This window comes from Stenella coeruleoalba, assembly GCF_951394435.1.
Source record: "Stenella coeruleoalba genome assembly, chromosome: 3".
Taxonomy (NCBI): Eukaryota; Metazoa; Chordata; class Mammalia; order Artiodactyla; family Delphinidae; genus Stenella; species Stenella coeruleoalba.
Window position 1 is genome coordinate 70,514,916 of NC_137148.1, and position 26,245 is coordinate 70,541,160.

At 37.0% G+C, this 26,245-nt stretch overlaps 1 protein-coding gene across 8 annotated transcripts in view; it reads right to left on the bottom strand.

The window, feature by feature from the left end:
* Window positions 1-454: 454 nt before the first annotated feature.
* MEF2C (myocyte enhancer factor 2C) overlaps window positions 455-26,245 on the bottom strand; it is a 155,099-nt gene continuing 129,308 nt past the window's right edge. For 7 of the 8 annotated variants that reach the window (XM_079916164.1, XM_079916163.1, XM_079916165.1 and 4 more), the window contains 4 exons: window positions 13,941-14,113; window positions 11,396-11,525; window positions 10,658-10,793; window positions 455-5,157 (listed from right to left, as the gene is read on the bottom strand). In XM_079916164.1, the coding sequence (XP_079772290.1) occupies window positions 4,836-5,157; window positions 10,658-10,793; window positions 11,396-11,525; window positions 13,941-14,113 (761 nt within the window). In that variant the 3' untranslated portion in view covers window positions 455-4,835. The remainder of the gene's footprint in view (window positions 5,158-10,657; window positions 10,794-11,395; window positions 11,526-13,940; window positions 14,114-26,245) is intronic. The other variant, XM_079916167.1, reaches the window with a different exon arrangement.

A 26,245-nucleotide genomic window follows, 5' to 3' on the forward strand; every position in this document is an offset into this window, starting at 1 on the left:
TAGATAGAAGCCTATGTTTTCAACCTCTTTTGGTTAAGTAGACTATTCTGATGAAGAAAAAAGAAATAAGTCTGGAAGTGCTTTTTACACACTTTAGTTTAAAAAATATTAAACATGGGGATATCTTGCACAATGAGTTTTGGAAAAGTCTGTGTAATCAAGCAAGTTATCAGAGATCTTCACGGAACTGCTTTGATAACAAAGTTGGGCCACTTGATAAGAACCTTGAACTTCCCACACTGGCTGGATACATATATCACCCCAAGAGCAGGGAAACAATTCACACTCTCCCTTCCCCCCAAAACACAAATACCCCTCTTTTTGAGTATTTTGAGTTGAAAACCGAGAAAGCTCACTTGTGCTTGTGGGAGAAGCTGCTTTAAAAAAACACGATAAAGTGGAATAAATTTGAACAGCAAAACGTTAATTAAAAAAATGCACCACAGACACTGCATCACTAAGAAAGCCAGTAACTTTACTGAATTGTCTGCAAAATACAAATTATACCTTATTTCCAGCAGGAGAAACTTTTGAAAATTCCCCACTTTTATTCACTACAGACAGCTGAATTAAGTCCCTTGAGATACACAGATGTGGTTTAACTTAGTTATAACATCTTGTCATCTAGTGGCGACAAAGTCCAGCTTATGCCGCTGTGAGCCTCTATTTGAATATTTGTTGCAAATGCTTGTATGCCCTCATTTACAAGCTATTTTAATTACTGTCATTTAATGGAAACAAGTCCCCAGAAAAAGAAAAAGAAGAAAAATGATACAGCAAACCATCTGAAGCAATCCAAGTCCTATGCCTACAGTGACCCAGGGCTGCTTCGCTCCAAGAGAACACTGGTAATGCATTCAAACCACAACAGAATCCGTCTCTTAGCTGACCTCTCTGAATTAAACTGAGGTATGGATCAATTTGAGGTATGAACAGGGAAGGCAAAATGCAATACCCGATTATGAAAATAACCAAAATGGACAAATTTAATGTAGAAGATATGTGGCTTGGATTGCTCCACATCTTTGGTTAAAACGTATTAAGAAAAGCCTTTAATTACATCTTGTAGTCTGAAGCATTCTAACAGACACCAGTATTCCATCCATCTTCAAAAGATCTGTAGTGGCAGGAAATTAACGCCATATAAGTGATGACATCACAGCAGACGGCACAAACGGGAACAGATGAAGTACGCCATGCTTAGGCAACAGCATTTATTGGGGGTTCAAGTGGCGGCTTCTTCTTTAAAAAAAAAAAAAAATCTTTTTTTTTCTAAAGAAAGAAATACAAAGCATTTACTCTCTGGAGTAAAAAACAAAAACAAGGATATAGGGGGCAAAAAATGCTATCTCTAAGTTAGAAGATGGGTATGTAAGAAAAATAAATACATAAAAGTGTGAGAGGGCAGACATTTTGTTTAAAAAGTGTATTGGAACTTTTTAAAATTTTCACCTTAGTTAACCTTAAAGTGATCTGAGGATGATAGGTATTTTTATATTCATCATTACAAAATGCTAAATTCCACCTTTGGGAAAAAATAAGCCATTTTACTAAAAAACACAATTTTAAAAAAGGTTGAAATGAACAGCCTTCCACGCACCAATGCATACAGGTTGTGCAGCTTGCGTATATTGCATCAGTTTTACCAGTATTTAAGCTTAATATTACCAAAAAATCTTCTAAAATAGGATTAGATATAACAATACTTGTAAGCTGTGTAAAATGCCACTTATGGTTCTTTTACTTGCAATGAAGAATGTTGCCTAAAATGTTACTCTAGGATGGGTTATGTAAAATAACACTCCCTCAGGGCTCTGCCCTAAACTCCTGAATACAAAGGATTTACCATGATAAAAACCCAAAACCGTACTAGCTTTGCAAATACAATAAATGGTAAATTACAGATAAGGTATAAGGGTAAAGATAGACAGCGATTGTTTACAGAAAGTGACTCATCACAATCAAAATTGTGCTTCTTCTCATTAAATCATCTTCAAAAAATTCTCAGATTATCCCTTTGCTACCTTGCCACCACTTTATATGAATTCAGTAGTGGGAACAAGAGATGACTGGCATCCATGTTCAAGTGATTCTGTTCTTTTCATGTTCTTATAAAACTATTGTCAGAACTGCTATAAATAGCCAGGGCTTCTGCTGGTACTTTAGCTTACTTTATCTTCAGCATTAGAAAATCACTTTTTCTTTCTTGCTGAGGCAAATTGCAGGTAAAGAATTAATATGGCTATTTTTTCATATTTTCACATAATGACCCTTTCCCACCCACTGGTAAGTTATTGATAAAGAGTTTTGAAATGACAAAGAACATTTGTGACATTTGCATATTTTGTACATATCAACTTATAAGGATGGGTTGTAAGAATGGGATCAAATTTATGGCGAGGAAAATAATTTTCTGTTTTTCCCCCTATGTGTGGATGTGTACGTGTGTGTGTGTGTTCAGGGATGATTTTCTGTTTTTCCTCTGCATAAATGTTTTTCTTTCATGTTCCATGGATACCTGAAGTAGTGGGATATATGAAATGATTGATTTTTTTTGTTTGATTTAGTATATAAAACGTTAGTACAAGGCAGGCTAGCATCCTATATGGATAGAAACAAAGGTGCATTGTGGTCTAATTGTGGATTTCAGATCAAGTTAAGAAAAATATAGCCTAGTTAGTAAGGTCTCTTGGCTTTTGCCACCCAGCGGCAGCCTTTTGCAATGAGAAACACATAGCAACTATGCAAGGAAAAGAAAAAACTGGATAAGAAATGTCCTACACCTGATATAGCAGTGTCAATCTTACTGTCTATCTTCTTTGCTGTGTATGTCAATGTGTATGACTGGAGATGAATCGACAGATCTTCACATTCCAAGAGAAAATCATTCCTAGACTGAAATCTCTTTTAAACAATATATATCAACTTTCTTTTATGGCACTCACTTTTTAAAGGGTCTGAAAATTAATCCCTTATAGACGAATATTAGACAAGAGTCATCATTATTTTTTGAAAATTAAAAAAAAAGGGACATAGAGAGGTTCTTTAATGGGATTTCTTGAAATGGCTATTAAATCTCTTTATTGAAGAAAAAATAGATGACATACATGCTTTATGCAGAAGTGACATTTGGGGGTCCTGACACACCGGGATTGTTCAACAGTCCTATATTGCTGACAAGATTGTTAAGGGTCAGGTAAAATAATTAAAAACGGATGACGAAGCAACTATCCCTTTACCTGCTTCCTTCTTATCTAGCACCCAGTCTTTCACATTTTTCTTCTGTGGGAATTTATAACTCATGCATAGAGTAAACTCCATATCACTTGTTTCTAGGGCTATATTGGCGGGACATGTGCCCCAACACAGCTCTCTCTTCTGGGCATATTTCTTAAAAGCGTTATCAAATTCTAGGCTGAAAACCAACCATATCATTTAGGATATGGGCAAGTTTAGGGTATGCACTTACTGAATTCCAAGATGCTTGGTGAAATGGTGAGATCAGAAAGGGGCCCTGCATTTGATAAAAATGCAAAAACAAAAACAAAAAAAATAGCATGAAAGAAACTAATTAGTATATACAATGGATGTCAGTTGACCCAATTGATTGCTAATGGGTTAAAAACAATTTAGGGTGTTGCAATGTGATATGTTCTAATCCCACAGGTTATCCTTTTGACAGCTGACCTTGAACTTATAAAATGTATGCAGAGTAAAAGAAAACAGAAAGAAAATAGTTACTCAAATGTGCAACTGCACAAATATACCCCCCTCCCGCTATTAAGATAACAAAACTTCTGCTATTACCATAATATTATATATATTAGAAAGCTATACACAAGCATGTTAATTTCACAGATTTTTTAAAAGATTCTTAATATTTTATATAATTAGAAATACACATTTCAAAAACAAAACTTCTACAAAGAGAAAACAGTTATCTTGGTTAGCAAAGCATGGAGTTCTTCATGGCTTAGGGTAGTGCTTTCTATACAAAAAGTCCTTTTTGGTTTTTTTACAGGACTGTTTAAAATATTAGCGAAGCTATCAAGGGGGAAAAAAACACATTTTGGCTTAGGTAAACTACAAAAAGCCACAAATGCTTTGCAAACTCTGTCTTACCTTTTATATGAAAATAAGCAAAATGTAATGTACATATTTTTATATTTTTATTTAATAAGAGATGCAGACCCAGATTTATTTATTTATTTAATTAAATACGTTAGCCCTCAAACTCCACATTTTTAAAAATAGGTATGGTCCTCTTTTAATGGTCGTCGATCCTTTCTCATGAGTGCCATACACCAAGGATGTGCCTGCAGGTTTGTGAGCGATCTCGGGGTGGGTGTTAGGTGACCTGATGTGTTCCTAACATTTAACCGTGGCCACCCTTTGCCGGGTCTGTCCAAGACATCTATACACTTTTCTATATGTTGCATAACAGCTGCTCTCTCTTTCAGTAAAGATCTGCCGCTTTTGGCAAATGTTTCCTTTTGTCTATTTACATGTAAATAACGTTGAACCTGCAACATGACACTATCTATTGTAACATACATTTTGCAAAGGAGCACAACAGTGAAAAGAAGTTAGCCTTAAAATCTATTTTGTACAAGTGTTCTGTTGTACAACTCAAGTGCTAAGCTTATCTCAGCATTTCTGTTTATCTTTATACTGTATCACTGAGGCAATTTAAAAGTACTTTTACAAAACAGAGTACCTGACTTTTTTTTTTCCACACACAGCACATATAATGCATATCGACCCCCCTTCCCCATTAAGGTATAGCACACACACACACTGCAAGAAAAAAAAAAAACTATTAAGTAATAATCTGATCATGTTGCCCATCCTTCAGAGAGTCGCATGCGCTTGACTGAGGGACTTTCCCTTTCGTCCGGCGAAGGTCTGGTGAGTCCAATGGGGGAGTGGAATTCGTTCCGGTGATCCTCTCGGTCGCTGCCATCGTACGAACTGCTACAGCTGCTCAAGCTGTCAACAGGAGATCTCCCCGCCTCGTGGCGCGTGTGTTGTGGGTATCTCGAAGGGGTGGTGGTACGGTCTCTAGGAGGAGAAACAGGTTCTGACTTGATGTTGAGGCTTTGAGTAGAAGGCAGGGAGAGATTTGAACTCTGAGATAAATGAGTGCTAGTGCAAGCTCTGTAGGAGGAAAGGAAACCCAGTTACAGATGGAGGAGGCCTGGAGCCCCCAGGAACTCACAATTACATTAAAACATCAGCTTAAAGATTTGCATCGACAACAGAGCATGCCCAGAGGACAGCGTGTTTGAAAGCACCTGGGGGCGTCGCCTTCTTAGAGCAATTGGGATGCTTTTGTTGATTTGCCCCGTAATAATTCCAGCATTTAACTAGTCCAGGCCTCATGGATCATACCTCTAGTCTCTCACAGCCTCCCTAAATGTACAGGTTACCGGTTCAGGAAGATTTTTAACAAGACACGCTGGAAAAAGCATTTTCTATGTCCATGGAATTTCTCCCTAGGCTAGTTCCAAAATGTAATCCAAGACTTAACAATAGGGCTTAACAATACAGGGTTTAGGTTCTGAATTAGACTTCTTTGATTTACTAATGCCTGTGTTTGAAAATGATTGTAGAGGGCTTATTATGGATATAAATGTTTCCCTGAATTTAATATGTATATTAAGTTCCACAGTCTTCAGAGAAAGTGAAGAGAGTTCAAATTTCAAATAAATAGAGTCCATAAAATGCTACCTATAACCGTTTCTGGTGAAAAGCTTAGGATCGGGAAAGATGGGGAAGGAAATTTTAAGTATTGGCTTAAAGACACTTAAGACTTCCTATCCCACTAAAACTGAGAAAGAATTTGACTTTCTTCATCCTTTCTCAGTTACGTGGGATGAAAATACTGTTTTTTCCCCCATAATTACCTCAGTATTATTATAGCTAGTCTCTCCCTGCTGGGATACTAAGACCACTCCTCTAATTTATCATTGTCATTAGTTGATGAATCTGGATTTGCCTAAGGAAAGGTTGGTGTAAAAAAGGATCTAGTGTGATTTTACTGGGTTTATAACCCTTAATCCTCATTTAATTCCAGGATAGCAATAACTTGCCCTTCTTCCAAGGTGTGGGAGAATTTAGATACTTGGAAGTTCTGGAGGGAAAAGCATTAAGCTCTTAGGTGTAGCTAGCCATCACAATGACTTTGATCAGGATAAACCATAGTAATATTGCTGACATCAATTTTAAGATGCCTGTACTGTTCTTACATTCTGAGCGCACTGACATCCACGGCTAGAGTCAGTGTTACTTGTCCATATTGTCAAGAGGGAACAGATATCTCTTTTACGGAGGAGAGTCACAGTAAAGAATCATCCATACAGACACACCCACTTTAAACAGGAAAGCAAACCCACCTACTCATGTATGTGATTACGTTACTTTCCAATGGAGAGAATTAGATAGTATTAAAAATGTCACTGTAAGCAGTGAGAAAACGGGCATGTATTTCAGAGGAAAAAGTGGAGTACTTTGGGGCTGGGCTTTTGGAAGATGCAATTCAGGTTCAAGATACATACAGATAACAAAATTAGAAATGAGTTTATCTCTGAGTGATGTTTTATACAAAAGCACCACCTACTGGCAAAGAATTACTTTCCTTCTCTTATTAATAGATGAGCTAATGTAGAGAATAACAGAAGGGAGAATTGTTTGTTTCCCTAATAAGGCTTTCTTTCTCTCTCTTTTATGATCTTACAGAATCAACGCAGTCTTAGCATTTGTATCAAGATACTACACATTGAGTGTATATAATTTTCAATCACCTGTTTATACTTTTATTTATTTGTTTTTATTTTACATTGTATATTAGTACACTAATTTTCTAAGACTTTTAATTAAATACTCTTTAAATCAAAAAGGTATTGAAATGAGGAGGGGAACACCTGTATTTCAAAAGGATCCATAATGGTGGACTATTTTATCTTGGTTCAGAGTTACTTAATGATTCATTTTGATGTCACAGGAAATCATCTTTTGATTTCCGGAAGAAAGAATTTTCCTGGCTCTGGCTAAGAAAGACTATTTCACTAAAATTTAATTAAATGCTTCTACTATGAATCACACAACTGTTTAATAATGAATGTCAATTAGGGGTCTGCAGATAAAGTGGCATATCAATAAATACCTTTGCCTGCCCTTTGACATTTAGATTCAGAGGCAGGGTGACATGGAAAATTAGACAAAAAAATTTGGTGAGTTGAACCAGTATAAGCAGTTAATCTGCATAAACTGAGCAAAAAATAATATAATCAAAATGCTGTTTCTTTAATACAGCTTTTGGAAGCTGCTTTTTCTACTTATTCACTCCATTTCCCAAAGTCAGCTGGCTTGTATAGATTTTGCTATCTCTCTTCCCCACAAAAGATACAACACTAACTTGTTTATCCTTCCCTACAAACAAATAGGCTAGTCCCTAAGATAAGATACACTTAGTTGGTGGCATTTCATTTGACAGTGAAAGCGTTCATGAAGCATTTTGAGTAGTTCTGGGGACACTAAATCCACAGTAATGCATTGTAAGTGATATCTTAGATTCAGCTTCATTATACTGTGCTATGGGATTCAAAAGAGAATGAAGTTTAATTGGCTAGTCTCCATTATCAAAGATGTATGTTCTTGAAAAAGGAGCATTGACAGCACTTCGCTGTGTATATACTAGATTCAGATATAAGCATGTTGGTCTACTTGTTCTTGAGAACAAAATTTTTACAGACACAGATAATTGTGAGATACTTCCTATGTGAGGAGGTGCATGGGGAAGCAGATATGCACGTTCCCATATCCAGTCCTGCTGCAAGCTCCCAGCTACTACAGATGCCTTCCTTCCAGCTGGGGAAACAACGACCTTCCCCATATTGTTGAGAAATGAAACATGACTGGGTAGCTTTATTCAAATTTCTTCCTGCCCCCGCCTGGAAATTAGACTATCAAACTATATGTAACCTAACCTTTTAAAAATCATCTTTACTTAAAGTCATCTCTCAGTATGTACTGAATACCCACATCAACAAGGATGATGATGGAAATGCTTCTAGAAAATAGGTTGTCTTTGTTTTAGGTGGTAGGAGAAAAATACCAAAAAATTTGAGGGTCATTTTCTCAAATATTAGTATTCGAATGACTTTTGCTAACCCTTGATGGCAAGTTTCTTCTGCCAGTCTGCTCTGCCCCCTACATAGGTCAGTTTATGCTGGTTATTTAACTTGCTTAGATAAAATCAGATACTAGATAGTGCTAACAGTATAGCTTTAAGGACTTAAAGGTATTTCTATGAACAAAATATGAAGAGCTCTTTCATACTTCTTTAATTTTGAGAAAGAATTGTGGCAACCTCTTGGGCTGCGAGGAATTTCTACTTAGGTGGGCTGAAAGGTATTTTACTCTGCTTTGAATACTGTATCTATCCGAAAGAATGTGAGTCCACCACACAAGCATTTGGGACTACTTTGGCCTGCAAAAATATCAGTTTTTAAAAACTGATTTACATTGTAAGGAATAAAGGCAGCTCATGTAATTTATTTTACAAAAATATTACAACTTGGGTTTTTCTTTTTAATATTTAATCGTGTGAGCATAGGCTAGCTCATTTGAAGGAATCTCCTTTTGAAAACTACTGTGTGTGTGTGTGTGAGAGAGAGAGAGACAGAGAGAGAGAGAGGGAAAGAGGGAGGAAGGAAGGAAGGAAGGAAGGAAGGAAGGAAGGAAGGAAGGGAGGAAGGAGGGAAAGAAGGAAAGCAGGCAGGGGGGCTAAAATTAGAAGGGCTGGAAGGGGTATCTATTTGAGGGATAAGGGAAGTGATTAAGTGCAATAAAAACACATAACTCAGAGTCAACTCATGCACCATGAGAATTGGTGTTGAAAGAAACTGGAATTAAACAAAATGCTTCATCCTTGGCTGTTGTAATTCAGTTCCTCTCTAGTCCAGGGCTGTCACTTCTTTCTCATTTACTGAAGCCTCTATTAAAGGCAGCAGAGAATTTTGTTCTTCCCATGTAAAAGAAGAGAATTTAAAAATTGTAGTGTAGTTAAAATACGTAAATACATGTGTTTTCTATGTAAAAATGCAAATTATTGGGTGTTACTGAAAAGAAAGCCATAGTCGGAGAAAATAATATGGCTTTTGACATTAATAATTTCTAGGGAAAGTCAGTCCTATAATGGATGAATTTTGTGAAAAATGAGAAGTAAACAGCTACCTTTATTTTTGACAAGAAGCACGAACAGTGGATTCACTGCCGAACCACAGAAGTACAATGCCACGTGTATGTATTTTAAGATTGCCTGGTTGATACGATGTAGTTAGTGATAACTGCCTGAAAAAGTTACTGCCATAAATGTCTATTTGGATAGTTAACATTTCTGGTTAAATTTAAATGTTATTCTAAATAGAGACATTCTGTTGCTGTTCAACATATAACATATCTTCAAAGTTAATCTTTGAAAGCAGAGCAACAGTGTCAAGTGAATTTCTTTTATTTTTTTACATGAGAGGTTAGAGTTTCAACAATAGTGATTAGTGAGTAAAATGCATATAAGCAAATAGTAAATGGGTGAAGACTCCACAACCAGAGCAGTAATCTATGTGAAATCAATTCCACGTGAAAGCTAGTGGGGCTGGAGCGGAGTAAGAGAGAAGTTGTGATGGTAATCAGAGTTTTATTCTCATTATCTCCTTAGAATATGAACATAGAATTAGCTAACGATTTTAACCAACATCTCAGCAGAAAAGTAAAAGTGGGGTAGGCATACCCCACTTTTCTAAAATATAAGTATAAAAATGGTTTGTCTTTAATATTTTATATCCTCCTAGTAATTTCTTTTGAAGATTAATTGAAGTTTTGGAGTTATTAAACTGAAAGTCATGTCTTTGGTTCATGTTTTAAACTTAAAAATGGTTTTACAAGTAGTATTATTTGTGAATTCCGGGCCTTTTAAGATTTGAACTTTCCTATTGATAAATGACAGGAGTTATTTCTATAATAAAGACATATCTCAAAAGTACCACAAGGGGGCAGAAATAGACATCTTCTGACTTCAGAAAACAACAAAAATTATTTTTATACCCAAATTTAGATAATTAGTGTATGTATGCACATATACATATATTTAAATTCATACATCTATGAATATACAACTATATTATGAGTACATTATAAATATATGAAGTTTGTATATCAGTGGAATAGCTGACCCTCTGAGTATTAGGCTAACTATGTTCATTACATTAGGCATGAACTATGTGGTTTATGCTAAGTGAAAAGGATTCTCAAATATCTCAAAAATTTAAAAAACTAATAACTATAAATGTTTTCTTATGTCCCACATGAACTATGTGAAAACTTGACTGAAGAAAAACTTATCACTGACAGAAGTAGAAACAAATATAGCCTAAAACAACTGGGAAATAACATACCCTATCATCACAGAGCTCTCCCTCCTCATAAAGAAGAAGGAAAGTAATATTTAAGCTACCTGAAAGGTATTAAACTTCCAGATTTTGATAAAGTAGAATTTTACATCCTCTAGAGGGACATTAGAGCACACAGTTAGAGACTGCCATTTGTCATTTAACAATGCATTCTAAAAGTGTATTATGAAAGAAGTAATATTGCTTACCCCAGTTGACTGAGGGCGGATGGCGGCATATTATGTAGGTGTTGTTGTTGCCAGCCAGTTACTGAGCCAAGATGAAGAGCGCTGGCGGTGTTAAACCCAGACAGAGACGACAGGTCTGCGCTACTCAGAGAGTACTCTAGAGAAGAGAATAAGAGAGTTAGGGAACATATTCAATTTGGAAATTATCAAGTGGTGAATAATCATTTTCAATTTTTAAAATATTCTATTAGTATTATTTAATGATTGTTATGCTTTTTTTTATTTGCAGAAGGGAGGGAGATAGAACATTAGGGACAATTTTAATTTACAAGAGATATACTATATACCAAAAATTAAGTATTCTGTGAAAACTTCAATGTAATACCGCCTGCAATTCTAGTTTATTAGAACTACAATCTGGTATCACAAGTAGGTACATAGTATTTGATGACCTAGAAATGTTTTTTAAACAACCTTGAGAAAGTGAGCTTTCTATTACATCAAAAAAACAATAGCTCATTTTCTTGAAATTGTTCCTATATATTGAATTCAGGTTGGGTTAATAAAACTTTTGCTCACTAAGAAAGAAACATGTGGATATTCACTTTGTCTTAGTAATGAATAGGTAATGGTATAGTGCTCTGGACTCCACAGGTATTAAATAAAGCTTCCTAGCAGACTAAAGAGTAATATCTTTTTCATCTTGCTTTTTTAATAAAAAGTATTTAATGTATTATTTGAACATGGCAAACTACTCACCGTTACCATATGTTGTTGAAATGGCTGATGGATATCCTCCCATCCCTTGTCCTGGTAAAGTAGGAGTTGCTACGGAAACCACTGGGGTAGCCAATGACTGAGCGGACTGGGAGTTATTTATCCTTTGATTCTTTTAAAGTAAATAAAAAGATATTACTTATAGAATTTTTTAAGAGTTAAAAATACTAGATTTCAGTATTAGTGTTGCACATAAAGAGAACTTGGTACAAATCTCATGAAATTAATCATTTAACATGTGTCTCTATGAACTCTGCCAACCCTATCATTTACAATCCTTCAAGAGACCAGTTGTTGCCATAGTAACCCATTACATCAGTATCTCCTAGGCAACTGAACTAGTAACAAGTACCATAGCTTTATTATGGGTAAAAACAGACTATGTTGAAAACTGATGAAATATGTATACTGTACTTCTATTGTTTCAGTTTTTATTCAAATGCAAATTAAAAAAATTAAAATCAACCATGGTGGTTTTTATGCTCAGTTCTGTACACACCAGAGCAGATGGGTAGAGGGTTCATGCTATATTTTGACCAGCAGGTGGTGCTCTGACCACTTTTTTTCAGATTCTTCTAACCTTCCCTCAAACTAGATGGCAAAGCAGCTAACATATATTTGATTCCTTAGAGCAAGGAGATTAAAAATTCATATAAATTTAAATATCTTGAGAATTTAATTCTTAGAAAAATAAGCATATTCATGGTTTTAAATAACTAAGGATATTTTTGCTTGTTACAATTTTACTATAAATTAAATCCTAAAATAAACTGAAAACATGGCCTTTACTTACAGAGGTTGACACAGAAAAATAGATAACCTGATATCTCACCTATGAGTGATACTTGAAATGAATGGCATTTAAATATAATCAATATTGACACACAATAACTCCTGAAATCTTTCCATTTTACTACTGCTTCCTCTCCACCTAACAGTCACTTTGGATTTCTCCTTGCACGTGCCATTGAAGAGAAGCACCCTCACCACTTACCAAAAGCAGGTCGACATCCTCAGACTGAGAGCATGCGGAAGGAGTTTTATTAATTAGTGTCTGTAAATATTTATAATTGGGCAAAATCTTTTCAACAAAAGGAGAAGCATCTTCTGATAGACACAACAGTTTAAACAGTTTTAAAACTCAAGACTCTAAAGATAACTCCTTACAAAGACACTCTTTGTTTTCTTTAATGAGCTGTTTGTCTCAAACATGAAGACAATCTATCCAGTTTTCAGCACAGGTCAGTGTCTCAACGTTCATTATTTCACCACCACATTTTGAGGAAAAAAAAAAAAGATTGTACTTTGAAACCCCACTTGCTGGAGGAGGGGGGAAGCCGCACCTGGCTGCCAGTGAGAGACCTGACGGATGGCTCGCAAGAAACCCTGGGAAAGCCTCAGTTTTAAGGGACTGGGAATAAATCTGCTGATAGAGACAGCCTGCCATGCATGGCCCACACTGCTTGGCTGTGGCCCTGTGGGAGGTTTTATTTATCCAGCCTTTTCCGAAGGGAATGTTGCACATTTTGTGAATTTTTGGGGGCTGATATTCAAAATTAATCTGCACCGTGCCATAATAAACTAATCAGCTTGCAGGACTGTTTTACCCTGAAGCTTGCCACAGAGCAGAGAAAGAAAAAAAAATGTGTTTGCAGAATGATCTAAATCTGTCTGCTGAATCTTGGTTTTAAATGTTCTCGCTCTTAAGCAAAGCTAATTTGGAGAACACGGATGTAAGTCTCTTTGTTGCTGAATGTGGTCCCACAATATTATCTTCACCTTCGTCCTGCGGACCCAGGAGAAAGAAAAATGATAGCTTCCAGGGATATTATTTATATTTCGTATTTATTTATTCTTATAAGTGCCACAACTGTTTTTTGATGTAAAATAAAAATATAACCTTTGTTCTCAAAATGCCTAGAATTTTAAGACAATTTGTTTTTGAGAGGTAACTACTGTCATAAAATGCATATTTGGAAAGATGAATTGAGGCAGTGCATAGGCATGTGATACATTAAACATTATCACTGCAATACACCTAAGAAAAGAATTGCTAATTAACGGGAGAAAGTTCATTTAGGAATTTTGAGAAAGATTTTTCATTGTCAGTACCTTAAGGACATACTTATTTAGTTCAATACTGTAAAAATCTGTTATGAAATACCTCATTCTGTGAGTGTGGTTCTACCATTGGTCAAATCAAATCATATGTGTCATAAGCAGAGTACTAGGTAATGATTTTTTTCTAATTATAAATTGGAGGCCTTAAAAGGAAATGTTTTCTTTGCCCCAGAACACCAGCCCTATAGTGGAGTTTTTTTGGATGTTGGTTCTTTTTTTTCCACGGAAAAGGGAAAATGCACACTAGTTACCAGAAATAATAGCTAAATCCAACAGGGCCCCAGCAATAGCACTGACGTGTTAATTTTCTGGGAGCATGTGAGTAACTCATAAAGTTAGACAAATACACAAATAGCAAAACATATACAAAACAGCAACATTTATTTAAAATGTAATTTCACATTACCACTGATGGCATCGTATTCTTGCTGCCTGGTGGAATAAGAACTCGGAGATCTGGTTTACGGTTATTCATCCCTAAATTCATGGGGGGAGGAGATTTTGCTTGCATATTCTTGTTCAAGTTACCAGGTGAGACCAGCAGACCTGGTGAGTTTCGGGGGTTGCCATACCCGTTCCCTGTTAACACAAAACAATGAGAGCACTGAGGAAAAAAAAAAATCTAGACTCAAAAATGTTTCTAGAGAATACACTACATGAGATTAAGAATAAAGGATTAACAGGGTGAGACAATAACGTACACTGAAAGTTCACAGGATGACTGACAGCCTCCACATCAGGAACCCAATCAGTTATTTAACATTCCTCTGAAGGAAGATTAAAAACTCTTAATGAGAAGAGACCTAATAGATAGCAACTTGCCCAGAAACCAGCATATACTTTTATTCTATTAAAAAAATTTCGGGGGCTTCCCTGGTGGTGCAGTGGTTGAGAATCTGCCTGCCGATGCAGGAGACACGGGTTCGAGACCTGGTCTGGGAAGATCTCACATGCCGCGGAGCAACTAGAGCCTGTGCGCCACTACTACTGAGCCTGCGAATCTGGAGCCTGTGCTCCGCGACAAGAGAGGCCGCGATAGTGAGAGGCCCGCGCACCGCGATGAAGAGTGGTTCCCGCTCGCCGCAACTAGAGAAAGCCCTCACACAGAAACGAAGACCCAACACAGCCAAAAATAAATAAATTCATTAATTAAAAAAAAAATTTGGGAAGAAAGTCAGACAGTCAGTCGTTCAGGGTCTAAGAAAAGCACTGAATTGGTCCTGCACTTTAATTGACTAGCTCGGCGGAGGCCTGGCTGGCATGACTCACTCTTTTGGTTCAGCGATTTGGGTTTTATTTTGTGTATCTGTGTGTCCTTAAGTGAAAAAGGGCATACCAGCAAGACTATAATTTCTAGGACACGCAGGAGGTGTAGTAGCCTCTCACACGCTTTGCTATTCAGTTCCCCTTGTCTTTGAGCGATTTCTCCCTATGGCTTTCTTCCATCTGGTTTGCTCTCCTCACTAAGCTCAGTGTACGAACCTGAAGCCCTGCTTTCCTGCTCACACAGAACTTCAAAAAGCCGGACTCCTTCTCAGGAGCCGAAATGAGGGGACGATGCCTCCACTAAAGTGCTGATGCACAGGGCACAGGAGTAGCCACTGAGTGGCAACCGTCCTGAAAGGGTTTTCTTTGGTCTCTGACGCTTAGCCCTCCACTAACAGACAAATGGCTATCTGAAGGTGTCCATTTGTCATAATTCAAAATATACTGTCCCATGACAGGCAGAGCTGTGGAGGGAGTCGATGCAACCTGAGCTGAACCGGAAAGTCCCTTGCTGGCTTCCTCTACCATCTCTGATTGGAGAATAAGAGAAACCACCTAGGTGATTCAACAACCCGTGCTAAGAGAAACCACCTAGGTGATTCAACAACCCGTGCTGGAAACCTACCTAGACAGTTGTTTTCTAAAGCTCTCTAAAGGAGACAGTCAAACCTCATTGTTACTGTCATCATTATCATTATCGTAAAACACAAGTATCTGTTACCCCAGGAGGAATGGTACTGTGTGCTACCCAGTGGGGATGCAGAGACAAGCCCCCGGTCCTCAGTCCCTCAAGCCCCCTCAGGCCCTGCAGTCCCTTTGTGGCAATCCAATACAGGCACGCGTGAAACATACGCACTAAGACAAGGCAGCCTGGGGTGATGTGCCACAGAGCAATACAGATTAAGTGCTTTTGGGTTCCCAGGAGGGAAGAGATTATCCAAACAAGATTCACGGAAGAGGCAAGAACTAATGTGAGTCTTGAAAAAAGAGAGGAGGTAGTAAGATCTCTGGGCTTGTGACCAGGCACTGGGAAAGGTTCAAGGTGGCACGTGAACATCCTGGTGAGAAGGCAACCCATGGAAAGAGGGGAGTGTCAGAGACCCTGAAGGAACGTGGAGGGCTGGGCTGTGGAACCCACAGAAGTTTAGCCTGTGAATTCCAGGCTAACATGTCTTGGGTTTAAATGGTGGAAATGCAGACCCCTGAAGGTTGCAGAGCAGAGGTAACACAGGCCTTTAAGTGGACAGAGAGATCTACTGGTATTGGGATATTCTGTCATTAGGAAGGCCTGATAGTGTGATCCAGTCTGGAAACTTCCATGATGACCTGAGCTATGATGAGGAATTGGGAAGGCAAAGCCCAGGTATATTTCAGGAGAGATTTATGGGCACATCTTTTGAATTAGAATCTATTTGAGGCACACTGTGCAGAGCACACTGGTTCTTCATACCCCATTCATTTACTTGTCTCATTTTATGCATGAATAAACGGGCTGAATATATAACAAATAACTACAAGATTAAATCTGTCAATTGGATTATGCATAAAATTCTCCACTTTACTGGAAGAAAAACCCCACAAAATAAAACAAACAACTCCTCCCCCAAAGCGTGTCAAGTATAAAGTAGTTGCTTAAGAAGTGTTGGTTGAATTTGTATGTAAATTACTCTTCTATAATAAAACTTCAAGAAAATTAGCTAAATTCTCTAAAGCCAGCTAAATATGTCAAAAGCCCAAAACATTTTTTTACAGTTAATTTGGATTGTTTTCTGTGGCAAAAGTTATTTTATGAAACAAATGCAATTTACCTTTTTCCACTAGGAGAAATACAAAGGATATGTTCACTTAGAAAAACGCTCCATCAAATGGAATGCTCACAGGAGTCTTATATTTAAGGTGTCTTACTGAATCATTATCGTGACTATGCTAGGGCTTTCGTTTTAATTAATAGATTCCACTGGATAAAAAGGGAGTGAGAAAACCAAGACAAAGTTTGCTCTCTACTTTCCTGTCAGCTGAAGCTCAGACTGACAGACACACTGAATGCCTATGTCACTTATCTATTAAGCCTCCGTGAGATCTGGTTTAAATAAACAATCAAATGGAAAATTAGCTGGGTAATTTCAAAAGAAAGGGGGAAAAAGAAGTCAGTTAAGCAGTGCAATGAAGCTTGAACAGATCTGAAGAAACTAAAACCCCGGCGTCGTAGATGCCGATACTGGTTTGCATGGAGGAGTTATTTTGCTAAAAGGAAGTAAAACCACTTTATGAAATGTGTTGTCCTGTGATATGACGAGCACTGGGCCAGTGTGTGAAAATGGAAATGCTGCACGAAGGCTCTGAGAAAAGCTCTTTTTTTTTTAAATTAAAAAAAACCAAACATCTTCTACAGTAAACTCTGAGAAATTCCAACAAAGCCTACCCCTTTCTGCCCACATTTTAAACAATGATTTGGGGCAGCAGTCGGGGGAAAAAAAAGCAAACATATATTATAGTTTTTCACCCAATAAATGCCTCAAAACTTAAAAAATTGATTGGAAAAGCATTCTATTTTTCCCCTTGGAATATTTCCTGTTGTTTGGAAATTATGCCATTTTAGAAGATTAGTCACATATTTTAAGGTGTTTACATATTGAAGGTAAAATATTTTGAACCACGATGACACTTCTTAGATTCATATTTTTAGAGCATAAAGTTATTTTTGAGAACAAATAAATTCTGCCTTTTACCGGTGAGTTTCTGCTGTTTTTAGCATATTGTGCCAGCTAGCATTTTGGAGCCGTATAATAACCATTTCTGTTTCCAGCCACCAAGTTGTTATTCTTTTGGCATAATATAGATTCAGGAATGTGAGGCTGTGGATCCTAAACCAGTGATATAGAAACCTATCATTTGAAAATCAGTGATGAATACATTCGTGTGGTTTACTGCTAAGAAGAGCCTGCATTTAAACTGGCTCGGAAGCCGCAGCCGCCTCCCCACTCAGGACGCTTTGGCCTTGGTTGAGGCTGCTGTCCTACCTTAAGATAAATTCGCCCAAAAGAACAGTCTCTTTCAAAGTCAGGGGTCGGGAGGTGGGAACCGCCACCCTTCAATAACCTTCTGAGATACAGATTCCACCTTCCTTCATGTTTTAAAATTACCCTCCGCCTGGGACAATTATCAATTTGGATGTGACTGCATGCAGATGTCACATTCCCCTGACCACTTAAAAGCCCCAAAATTATAAAGCATGAGTGAATGGATTTCCTGATTATAGATTATAAGAAAACGAAGAACAGACCAACTTTAGAGTTCGTTTGTTTTATCGTTTCGTTTGATTAAAAATATTGTTTCACAGAAAACAATTTAAGCATTCACGATATAATTTGCATAAAGGATAATAGAATCTACGTCTCTTGGTTACAAGTTTCTAAACACTCATACTAAAACTACTGTAAATACACAAAACTTCAAATGTGGTGTTAGGAGAAAAAATTTTTTTTCTTTCCAGTTAACTTGAAAACACTTGCTGCTTTCTCTTTTCTTTTTTTTAAAAATTGACTCCTATTTTAAGAAGTTGTAAATTCAAAGAACATATTCCTGGCTTAAGATGTTGTGAGGAGGACATTTTGCCTTGTCTCACAGAGCTCAATTGAGTATGTAGCTCTCTTTGAGCCCGAACTTCTGAAACTTTCTCTTATTGGGATGTTTAGACGTTATGAGTCTTTTCACGTCATTTTTTTTTTTCTCTCCTGGACTTTCAATTATAAATACAAGAATATAAATCTAATAAGCACAAAACAGAAACAAGTCCTCATGGAGCAAGGTTAATTTTTTCGTTGGCACGATCTGTTTTTGGAGTCTCTCAAGTCGCCATCTTTGACTATTCATTCATTCCCGCTTCCTCTTCCAACTCCATATCCAATTAGTTTCCAAACCTTGCTAACTTTTCTTCAAAAATGTCTCCCTCCATTTCCATTGCCACCATCCTAATTTAGGCTTTTGCTGCCATTTGACTAGGTCTTTCCATAACCCCCTGTTTGGGTTCCTGGTCTCTAGTTGAAGGGTTCTTCACCAAGCCTTAAGATGGGCTGCCGGAAGACTGTGAGCTCCTTGAAGCTGTATGCAAATTTTTGTGCATATGTGTTATAATAAACCTAATGTACACTCCCAAGGTTTTCTTTAAAAATGTTTCTCAAGTGTTGCTTCTCTCATGTTCCTTTTTCATATCATACTTAACACTAGTGGGTCAGTGCCCTGGCTTGGCTCTCCAAACTGTGCGTAGTTTGACCCACTCTGTCTATCTAACCTAATTTCCAGTGGCCACAGCCAAGCTCACCATCCTCTGAATAAGCCTGAGTCTTTGCTCTAGCAGTTCAATAACTGGCAGTGTTTGATTTCCTGTTTAATTCAAATTCATTTTTAAGGATCGGCAAAGGCCCAGTGCTTTCATGATACCTTTCAGTCAACCTCGGCCCACCTTGAACTCACTCTCCTCCAAAATCGTGCATAATTAGAGGCTAATACTACACAGAGCACTAGTCTGTTAAGCGTTTCAAATGCTCACAAAACACATATGCAAATCATGCTGGAAAAATTAGAATGATTCAGGAATGGGACTAAAAGTCAAGTTACGGAGGGAATGTGGGATGAGAACAGAAAACATAATGTGTAACTTGCTAATTTCAAACATCAAGGGTCTCTCCTCTTTATGCTACTTGAGAACATTTTCTATTTTAGGTAATGATTACACACTGATGACCAAGTACACCACTGAGACAAACTGTTTATCAACCATATAATATAAAAGTCAGAAAATCATGCAAGTGCCCACCTACTAAATTTGTTAATAGGGAGTTAATTAAAGCTTCTTTTTCACCTATTGCACCTGTTAATCATTTCAAAGCACATTACCTTAGCTAACTGCAAGCAGTAGACTCAGAGTAGAAATTTTCCCTAATGAAAAAAAACTCTGAGATGCTGGATCTTTTCTTCTACACTGTCAAGTGTTTACTGCCATAGGTTGTCTCTATATCAAGATGAATTTCAATAATAATTTACTCATACAGACCTTTCTACCAAAAGACGGGCTGCATGATATCCTAGGAAAAAGAATGGTAGAAGGGTGGCAATTAAGAGTGCACAGGATTTCATTAGGCGGTTCAGAGAGAGACTTCCTGGAGAGAGGGAATTCATGACAGATCTCAGAGTCACGACTGTGTTTGAGAAGGATAAGTATTCCTATGAAGGTGAAATATAGATCATTTCAGAGGATGCAGTTTTCAGAAGTTGAAAAAGTAGGCTAGGCTAACACAAGCCTGTCAGATCATGTTAACTTTCTACTGTAGACTTTATAATAAACTTTTCCTAAACTTTATACCATAGAAAATGAACAGTCAAAGTTGTTTGTGAGTAGGAAGGGGCGTCGTTAGCTGTGTACTGGGAAAACAGCAATAGTGGCAGTGGAAAGGATACATTACAGAGTTAGATGGTTATAAGGAAGCTAGTTAGGACACATCTGCCAGGGAACACATGAGGAATGAGGTCTGAATGAGGCAGCAGAGTTGGGAAGATTTACAAGGCAGATGGGCATCGAGGACAAAGGAGGATTAAGTAGATAAATCCAGTTCCTAGTCATGAGGTCTCCATTAGAGTTCCTTCAACTATACTGAGCCTTGGTTTTCACACGCTAAGTAATGATTTCATCAGTGTGAGAGAAGCATAAAAGTCATCTGAATCAGAGACTCCCACCTACTCTCCCAAGGCAGCTGACCAACACGACCATGCAATATTAACAACAGCAAGCATTTTATATAGTACTAATTACCAATAGTATTAACAACAGCAAGCATGCATCTTAAGTACCCAGAACAGTACAGGCACCTATGCAATGTGTTTTGTTATTATACCTGGATATAAAACACCTTTAATCCTCAGAACAACCCTGTGAGGTGCTAAGAGTATCCCTGTGTTACATAAAGAGAAAACTGAAGAACAGAGAGGTCCAGTAACTTGCCCAGCGTCAAACAGCTATCAGCTGGCTGAGCCCTGGTTTGAACCCAGCAGCGTGTCCAGAGTCCATGCTCTGAAGCACAACACGGCCCTGCTCCTGGGAATTGGTCATACTCTGAGATTTTGAAAACCCTTCTCTGTCAAACCTCATCCTAAAATTACAGGAACACAAAGGAAGAGAGGAAACAAAGGGTGAGACCAGGGACATGAGACTCAAAGGGCCTCCTAAGTCAGCAGTGATGTGGAACATGGTCAACCTGGGCATCAAGAATAGCAATTCTGGTTCAAAAGACACTGGACTTACATAAGGGGCACAGAATGGTGATGTTCCAAACCATATTTCTAGTCTCCTTCTGGATAAATAAATATTTACAAATAGGAAATATTGGGTTTAGCTACAGTAAATGCCAGAGCAGTTATTTAACTTTCAGCGTGCTATTTTGAGTGGATGATTAAGTATGCTTTTAAAGGTAGATTTTGTAATACTTTAGTCAATAATCTTCTCCCCTGTAATAGAGGTTAAAGATGTTTACCCACCTACTGTCTATTTAAGAGACCAGCTTCATCAGAACCACTCAACATGACAGGGAAGCGCCCAGTATTTTATAGTATCCACTATTAGATATCTGGAAAATAATTTCTCATACACAGGTTATAAAAATTACTTTGTTTGGTAGTTTGTTAATGGTATCTTATTTTTGGGAATTTGGAGCAAACTGCCACAGGAAAACATTAAAGTGAACATACAGCTCAACCTCTGATGTATTGATTTTCGGGTTTTACTTCAGCAAAATGCTTTGCCCACTTAAGGTTTTTTTTTTCTTTCAACAGAACAATTTTGAAAATATTTACAGCATACAGTCTTGTTAAACTAGAGATGTTACGTATATGATAACGTTCACTACCATCAATTAATTTTACATTTGACTTTTTAAAAGTTTTAAGGTAAGTTAGTTTCCAATATCAGGACATTGTTTTGTGTCTCAAATAAACCTACGGCTTTTCATGTAATTTTATTTGTACATAGTAAAACTGCTCATACAACCCACTGCTCTACCGGAAGCAACGCACCTAAAATAGTTTTTAGTGGGAAAAAATTATGACCTTCTAGACTTCAGTCTTATATTCACTTTGCCCTGAATGCCTGAAACGCTGTTGAAAGCACTACCAACTATAAGTTATTCAGCTGTTGTAAATCACAATCAGTTTTTTGTTTTTTTGTTTTTTTTTTTTTGAGGGGAAAGGAGATCTTTTTCATGGGATGGCTCTAAGGGAAAAGGCAACCACAAAACATTTGGAGGTCAGAAATCTGGGAATGATGAAAATTTCAATATGCCTACTGCAGAATGGGGGCAAATCAGATTTCTGATTCTTATCCAGCTAAAGACTCCTGATTACAGATTCTTAAAAGTAAAATCAAGTCTCCAATCTATCGGGGGTTTCTCAGGGAAATAATATAATAACGTATAATGTTAGACTAAGAAGAAACTCCTGTGAAACCTCAGTGCCTTTTGTGGTGTATTCTTAGAAAATACCCCAAGAATACACTCGAGCCAAGACTATTCTTGGCTACACCAGTTAGAGGGCAGCAGACGTTCTAAAAAGAGACTTGTCTCTTCTGCTTGACCATGTCACCCTGATGCTGAACCATGCCTTCACGGATTTCCTACTTACCCCACTTGTCCTTGATGTTTCTTAGATGTGTTTTGTTTAGTATCTTTTGTGAAATTAAGTCTATCTGCCAACTAGAACTTTAACCATTCAGCACATACAATGGGCTTTGGATTGTGAGGCAGACGTAAAGAATTTTTACTTATTACTGAGTTGTTTTCCTAAAGATTGGAGTCTGTGTTATAAAGCAGGTTTGTGTTGGCAGACCACTTTCATTTTTCCTGAAAGTCATGTGGGTCAGGCATTATCATCCCAATTTTTGACAGATGAGGAAACTGAGGTTCCGGGAGTTTCTGAGACTTGTCAGTAAGTGGGAGAGCTCTGATCTGAATCCAAAGCACAAACTGCTTCCACTACATTATTACGAAAGCCACATGTTTCAGATTTAGAATGCATCCTTGAATTGTTCCTTCTCTTGGAATAAAGGTTTCACTTGCAAATAAGAAAGAAATCGACAATTTGATGTTTCCCATGCACAAAGGCACTCTATCGGTCTGTTCTTAGTACTGACTTACTGAAGGGATAGTTTTTCATCGTACCACAAAAATGATATGGAACCTTGCTATCTTAAAAAAAGTTCCACTTAACAATGAATGATAGATTTATGACTCACTTAATTGTTCACTTCTTGCGATTTGGGGGCTGTCTCTTTACTAAAAAATGAGGGGGTGTCTTCATTATTGACACAATTGTTCATTCTTTCAGTCATTTTTATAAACAAAAATATTGAGACAGTTCAAATTAGAGAGAACATGACAGAAGAGAAAGAATAATTACTTGTGGTTTTAACATTTACACAACTGCTGCAAACACATCAGAAGATGATCATGTTCAAATGAAATGTGTTGCACTGCATCGCACTGCGCTCCCTTTCTGCCTCAGAGTTATTAATATCTCCTCTCTCCTCCCACCCTTGAGGGTAGGGGCCGCGGCAGGCATCTCTGGGAGGCCTGCTAGTGCACTACTCACACCCTGCACAGTTAATAAATATTACTGGGACTAGATTAAACTAAGCTTTATTTTTTGCTTAGGAAGTCAAGAATATAGATAATTATAATACTAACAAGAGCCAACATTTATTACTCTAGGGCAGAAACTGTGCTAGGTGCTGCCTTGTATTGATGATCTCATTTAATTTTCACCACCAATCCTGCAAAATGGGAATTCACAGACTTTCCAAGGGTGATGTCATCTCTAAAGTAACTGGTATATCATGTATTTTTCTTGGTGATTTTATTATTCTGAACATCTGCCTCCAGAATATTTTCCCAAATTACTGCTTGAGCAAAAATTTTGCTCCATGATTTCATAGTTTTCTCTGAGTTGCTTAATACTAAAGGTTTCTTTTCCATGATTGTTATGTAAATTAATGTTATCATGTTTGAATATGTAAATTAACCACAGCTTTAGGTTTGCTATTATTACTATATTATAATAACCTAATTTGGCAGGGATTTTTTTCCCCTGCTCACACTACAAACACGACAAATCCGTTCTTTGCCATAACTAGAGGTTGTAAGCGGAGTCTAAGGTCAAAAAATCGTGAAAGGAGGGAACAGTGTTTAGTAAGACAGTTACTAAGTAGATATTAAGTTCAGTTAAAGTAACTGAAATGGAGCAATAATAAATAAACCTAGTGAATACTTAGCACCCTATGGACACATCTATAGATGATAAATTGAAACTGTTTAGCCAGGGTTTTGGTACAATATAGTTTCCTTTAGTAGAAAGTTAACTAAAGGAATATATCTGATTTGATCTTTCAAATATGAGACTGTTTCATGACTATACACTCTTAGAATTGAAATTCAAGTGAAAGATTCTATATAAGTCTAACTAAAATTTAAGACTGGCAAAGGTTTGTCTAAAAACAGCAAATTATACTCTTGGCTGACAGCCTTGAAGCCCCAAAAAGTCCCTGGTAGGTAAAACATTGATTTCCAAGAGGGGTTTTTTTAACCACATCCCTCCGTCAGGATCTACTGTCTATTGATGTACAGTTTCATATCACTAATGATTTTGAAAAGAGCTTTTCCTTCAGTATTATCTCCAAATAAAATCTTATGGCCATGTCAAAAACAGGAAAGAGAGAAACCAACACTGTGCGAGGACAAAGAAAAATGCTAAGAGAAAAAAGACAAACGTTGAGTAAAACTAATATTTTAGGAGGAAATGTTAACTTCTTGAATTAATATTAAAAAGACCAAAGTTTTATTATCAATCACACTCTTAGGTTAAATCAATGGGATATGAGTGAAGAGACCAATTTTCACATTGCTTTGCTGAATATAATAGAAAGACAGGTGATAAAAAGGAATACAGCTTGTGAGGTCAGACATCATGGATATGCAAAAGGCTCTAAAATCTGCTGAAACCCTCTCTAGGGAAGTTATAATTTGAAATTTTGTTTTTCCCTCTGGAAATCAAACTCCTTAAGAATTAAGCCAAACCCAAAGGGTTGAAAGCAGATGGTGCCCTGACTTAGCCTGTAACATTCACCTGTCTCCTCTTTGACCTGCCTCTCCCACTTCAACGTTGACCCCTGGAGAATGGTGTCAAGATACTGCTTCACCTATCCTCTTCCAGGTCTTGTACACGGGAAGTTGACACTGATTTTCTTGGCAGTAGCTGATTATCACGTGCTGTAGATTCTCCAACTAGAGGACAGTATTTTTTTTTCCTTTTAATAAATCTAGATAACCTTGGTTTGGGTTAAAAATATCACTGTTACTTAATTGCATAGATAATAATAAAACAATGCTGTTGGATCTTTATTTATGTTTTGGGTGAACTCCCAAGGTAAAATGGCAAATGAGTTCAGAATTTTTATTCAGGACAATTTAAACTGACATAATACTTTAAAAGAATCCAACTATTAATTCAGATTTTTTTCATCGGCTGCTTAACAATTTTTTTAAAAGTAATATAAAATTATATTTTGATACTAACAAAAAAGTTTTCTTATTTGAGAGTAACTAAATGGTATCAATCTCCTTTTCTTGAATATTGCATTCTGAATTTGTGTTTTGTTAGAAAACAAAAATATAAACTTGTTAAAGCCAATACTTTTAAACCGAATTTTTAACCGCTTCACTGATAGTTTAAATTATTGAGCAAGAATTGCAGAAGTCTGTTTGGTTGATAAGAAAGTCAGCCAAGAAATTTTTGATAAGTATTCTCAAAAACAAATACTTGCAAAGCAATAGTACTAGTATAGAATAATTGAACATTGTATGACCTTTTCCTCTTCTCATTTAGTTCTATTTTATAATATGCTAAATTTTTCTTTTCCAATGCTAAATGAATTACAAAAAACTCATGTTAGGAAAGTTTTGGGATTATATGATCATAAAACACTGCATGTAAATGGACTTTAAAGACTTTCGTGTCTTATCGTTCATGTGAGTACTAAGTTCAGAGGCTCAAAGTTATGACCCAAAGTCTTAACTGGATGGAGTCTTTTTGGAGTCTGGAAGCCAGGTCTCCTTACTCAGCCACCGCTCAGTGGTTTGTCCACGGCAGTACACTGCCACCACCAAGTCTCCATGTATTTAGCTGATATAAATTAAGCATTCCAGAAGTGACAGTGCTTGACAATCAAATGCATAAAATAGTAAACAATAAACATCAAAATAAGGAAACAGCTGTTAGTTTCTTTTTATATAAAATTATATCTAATTTACAATAAATGCCACTTAAAATTATTAATCAATATACATAAATATCCTTCGCCTTATTGTCAAATAGCTACGTAGACTGTAGAATTCTCCTAAATGTTCA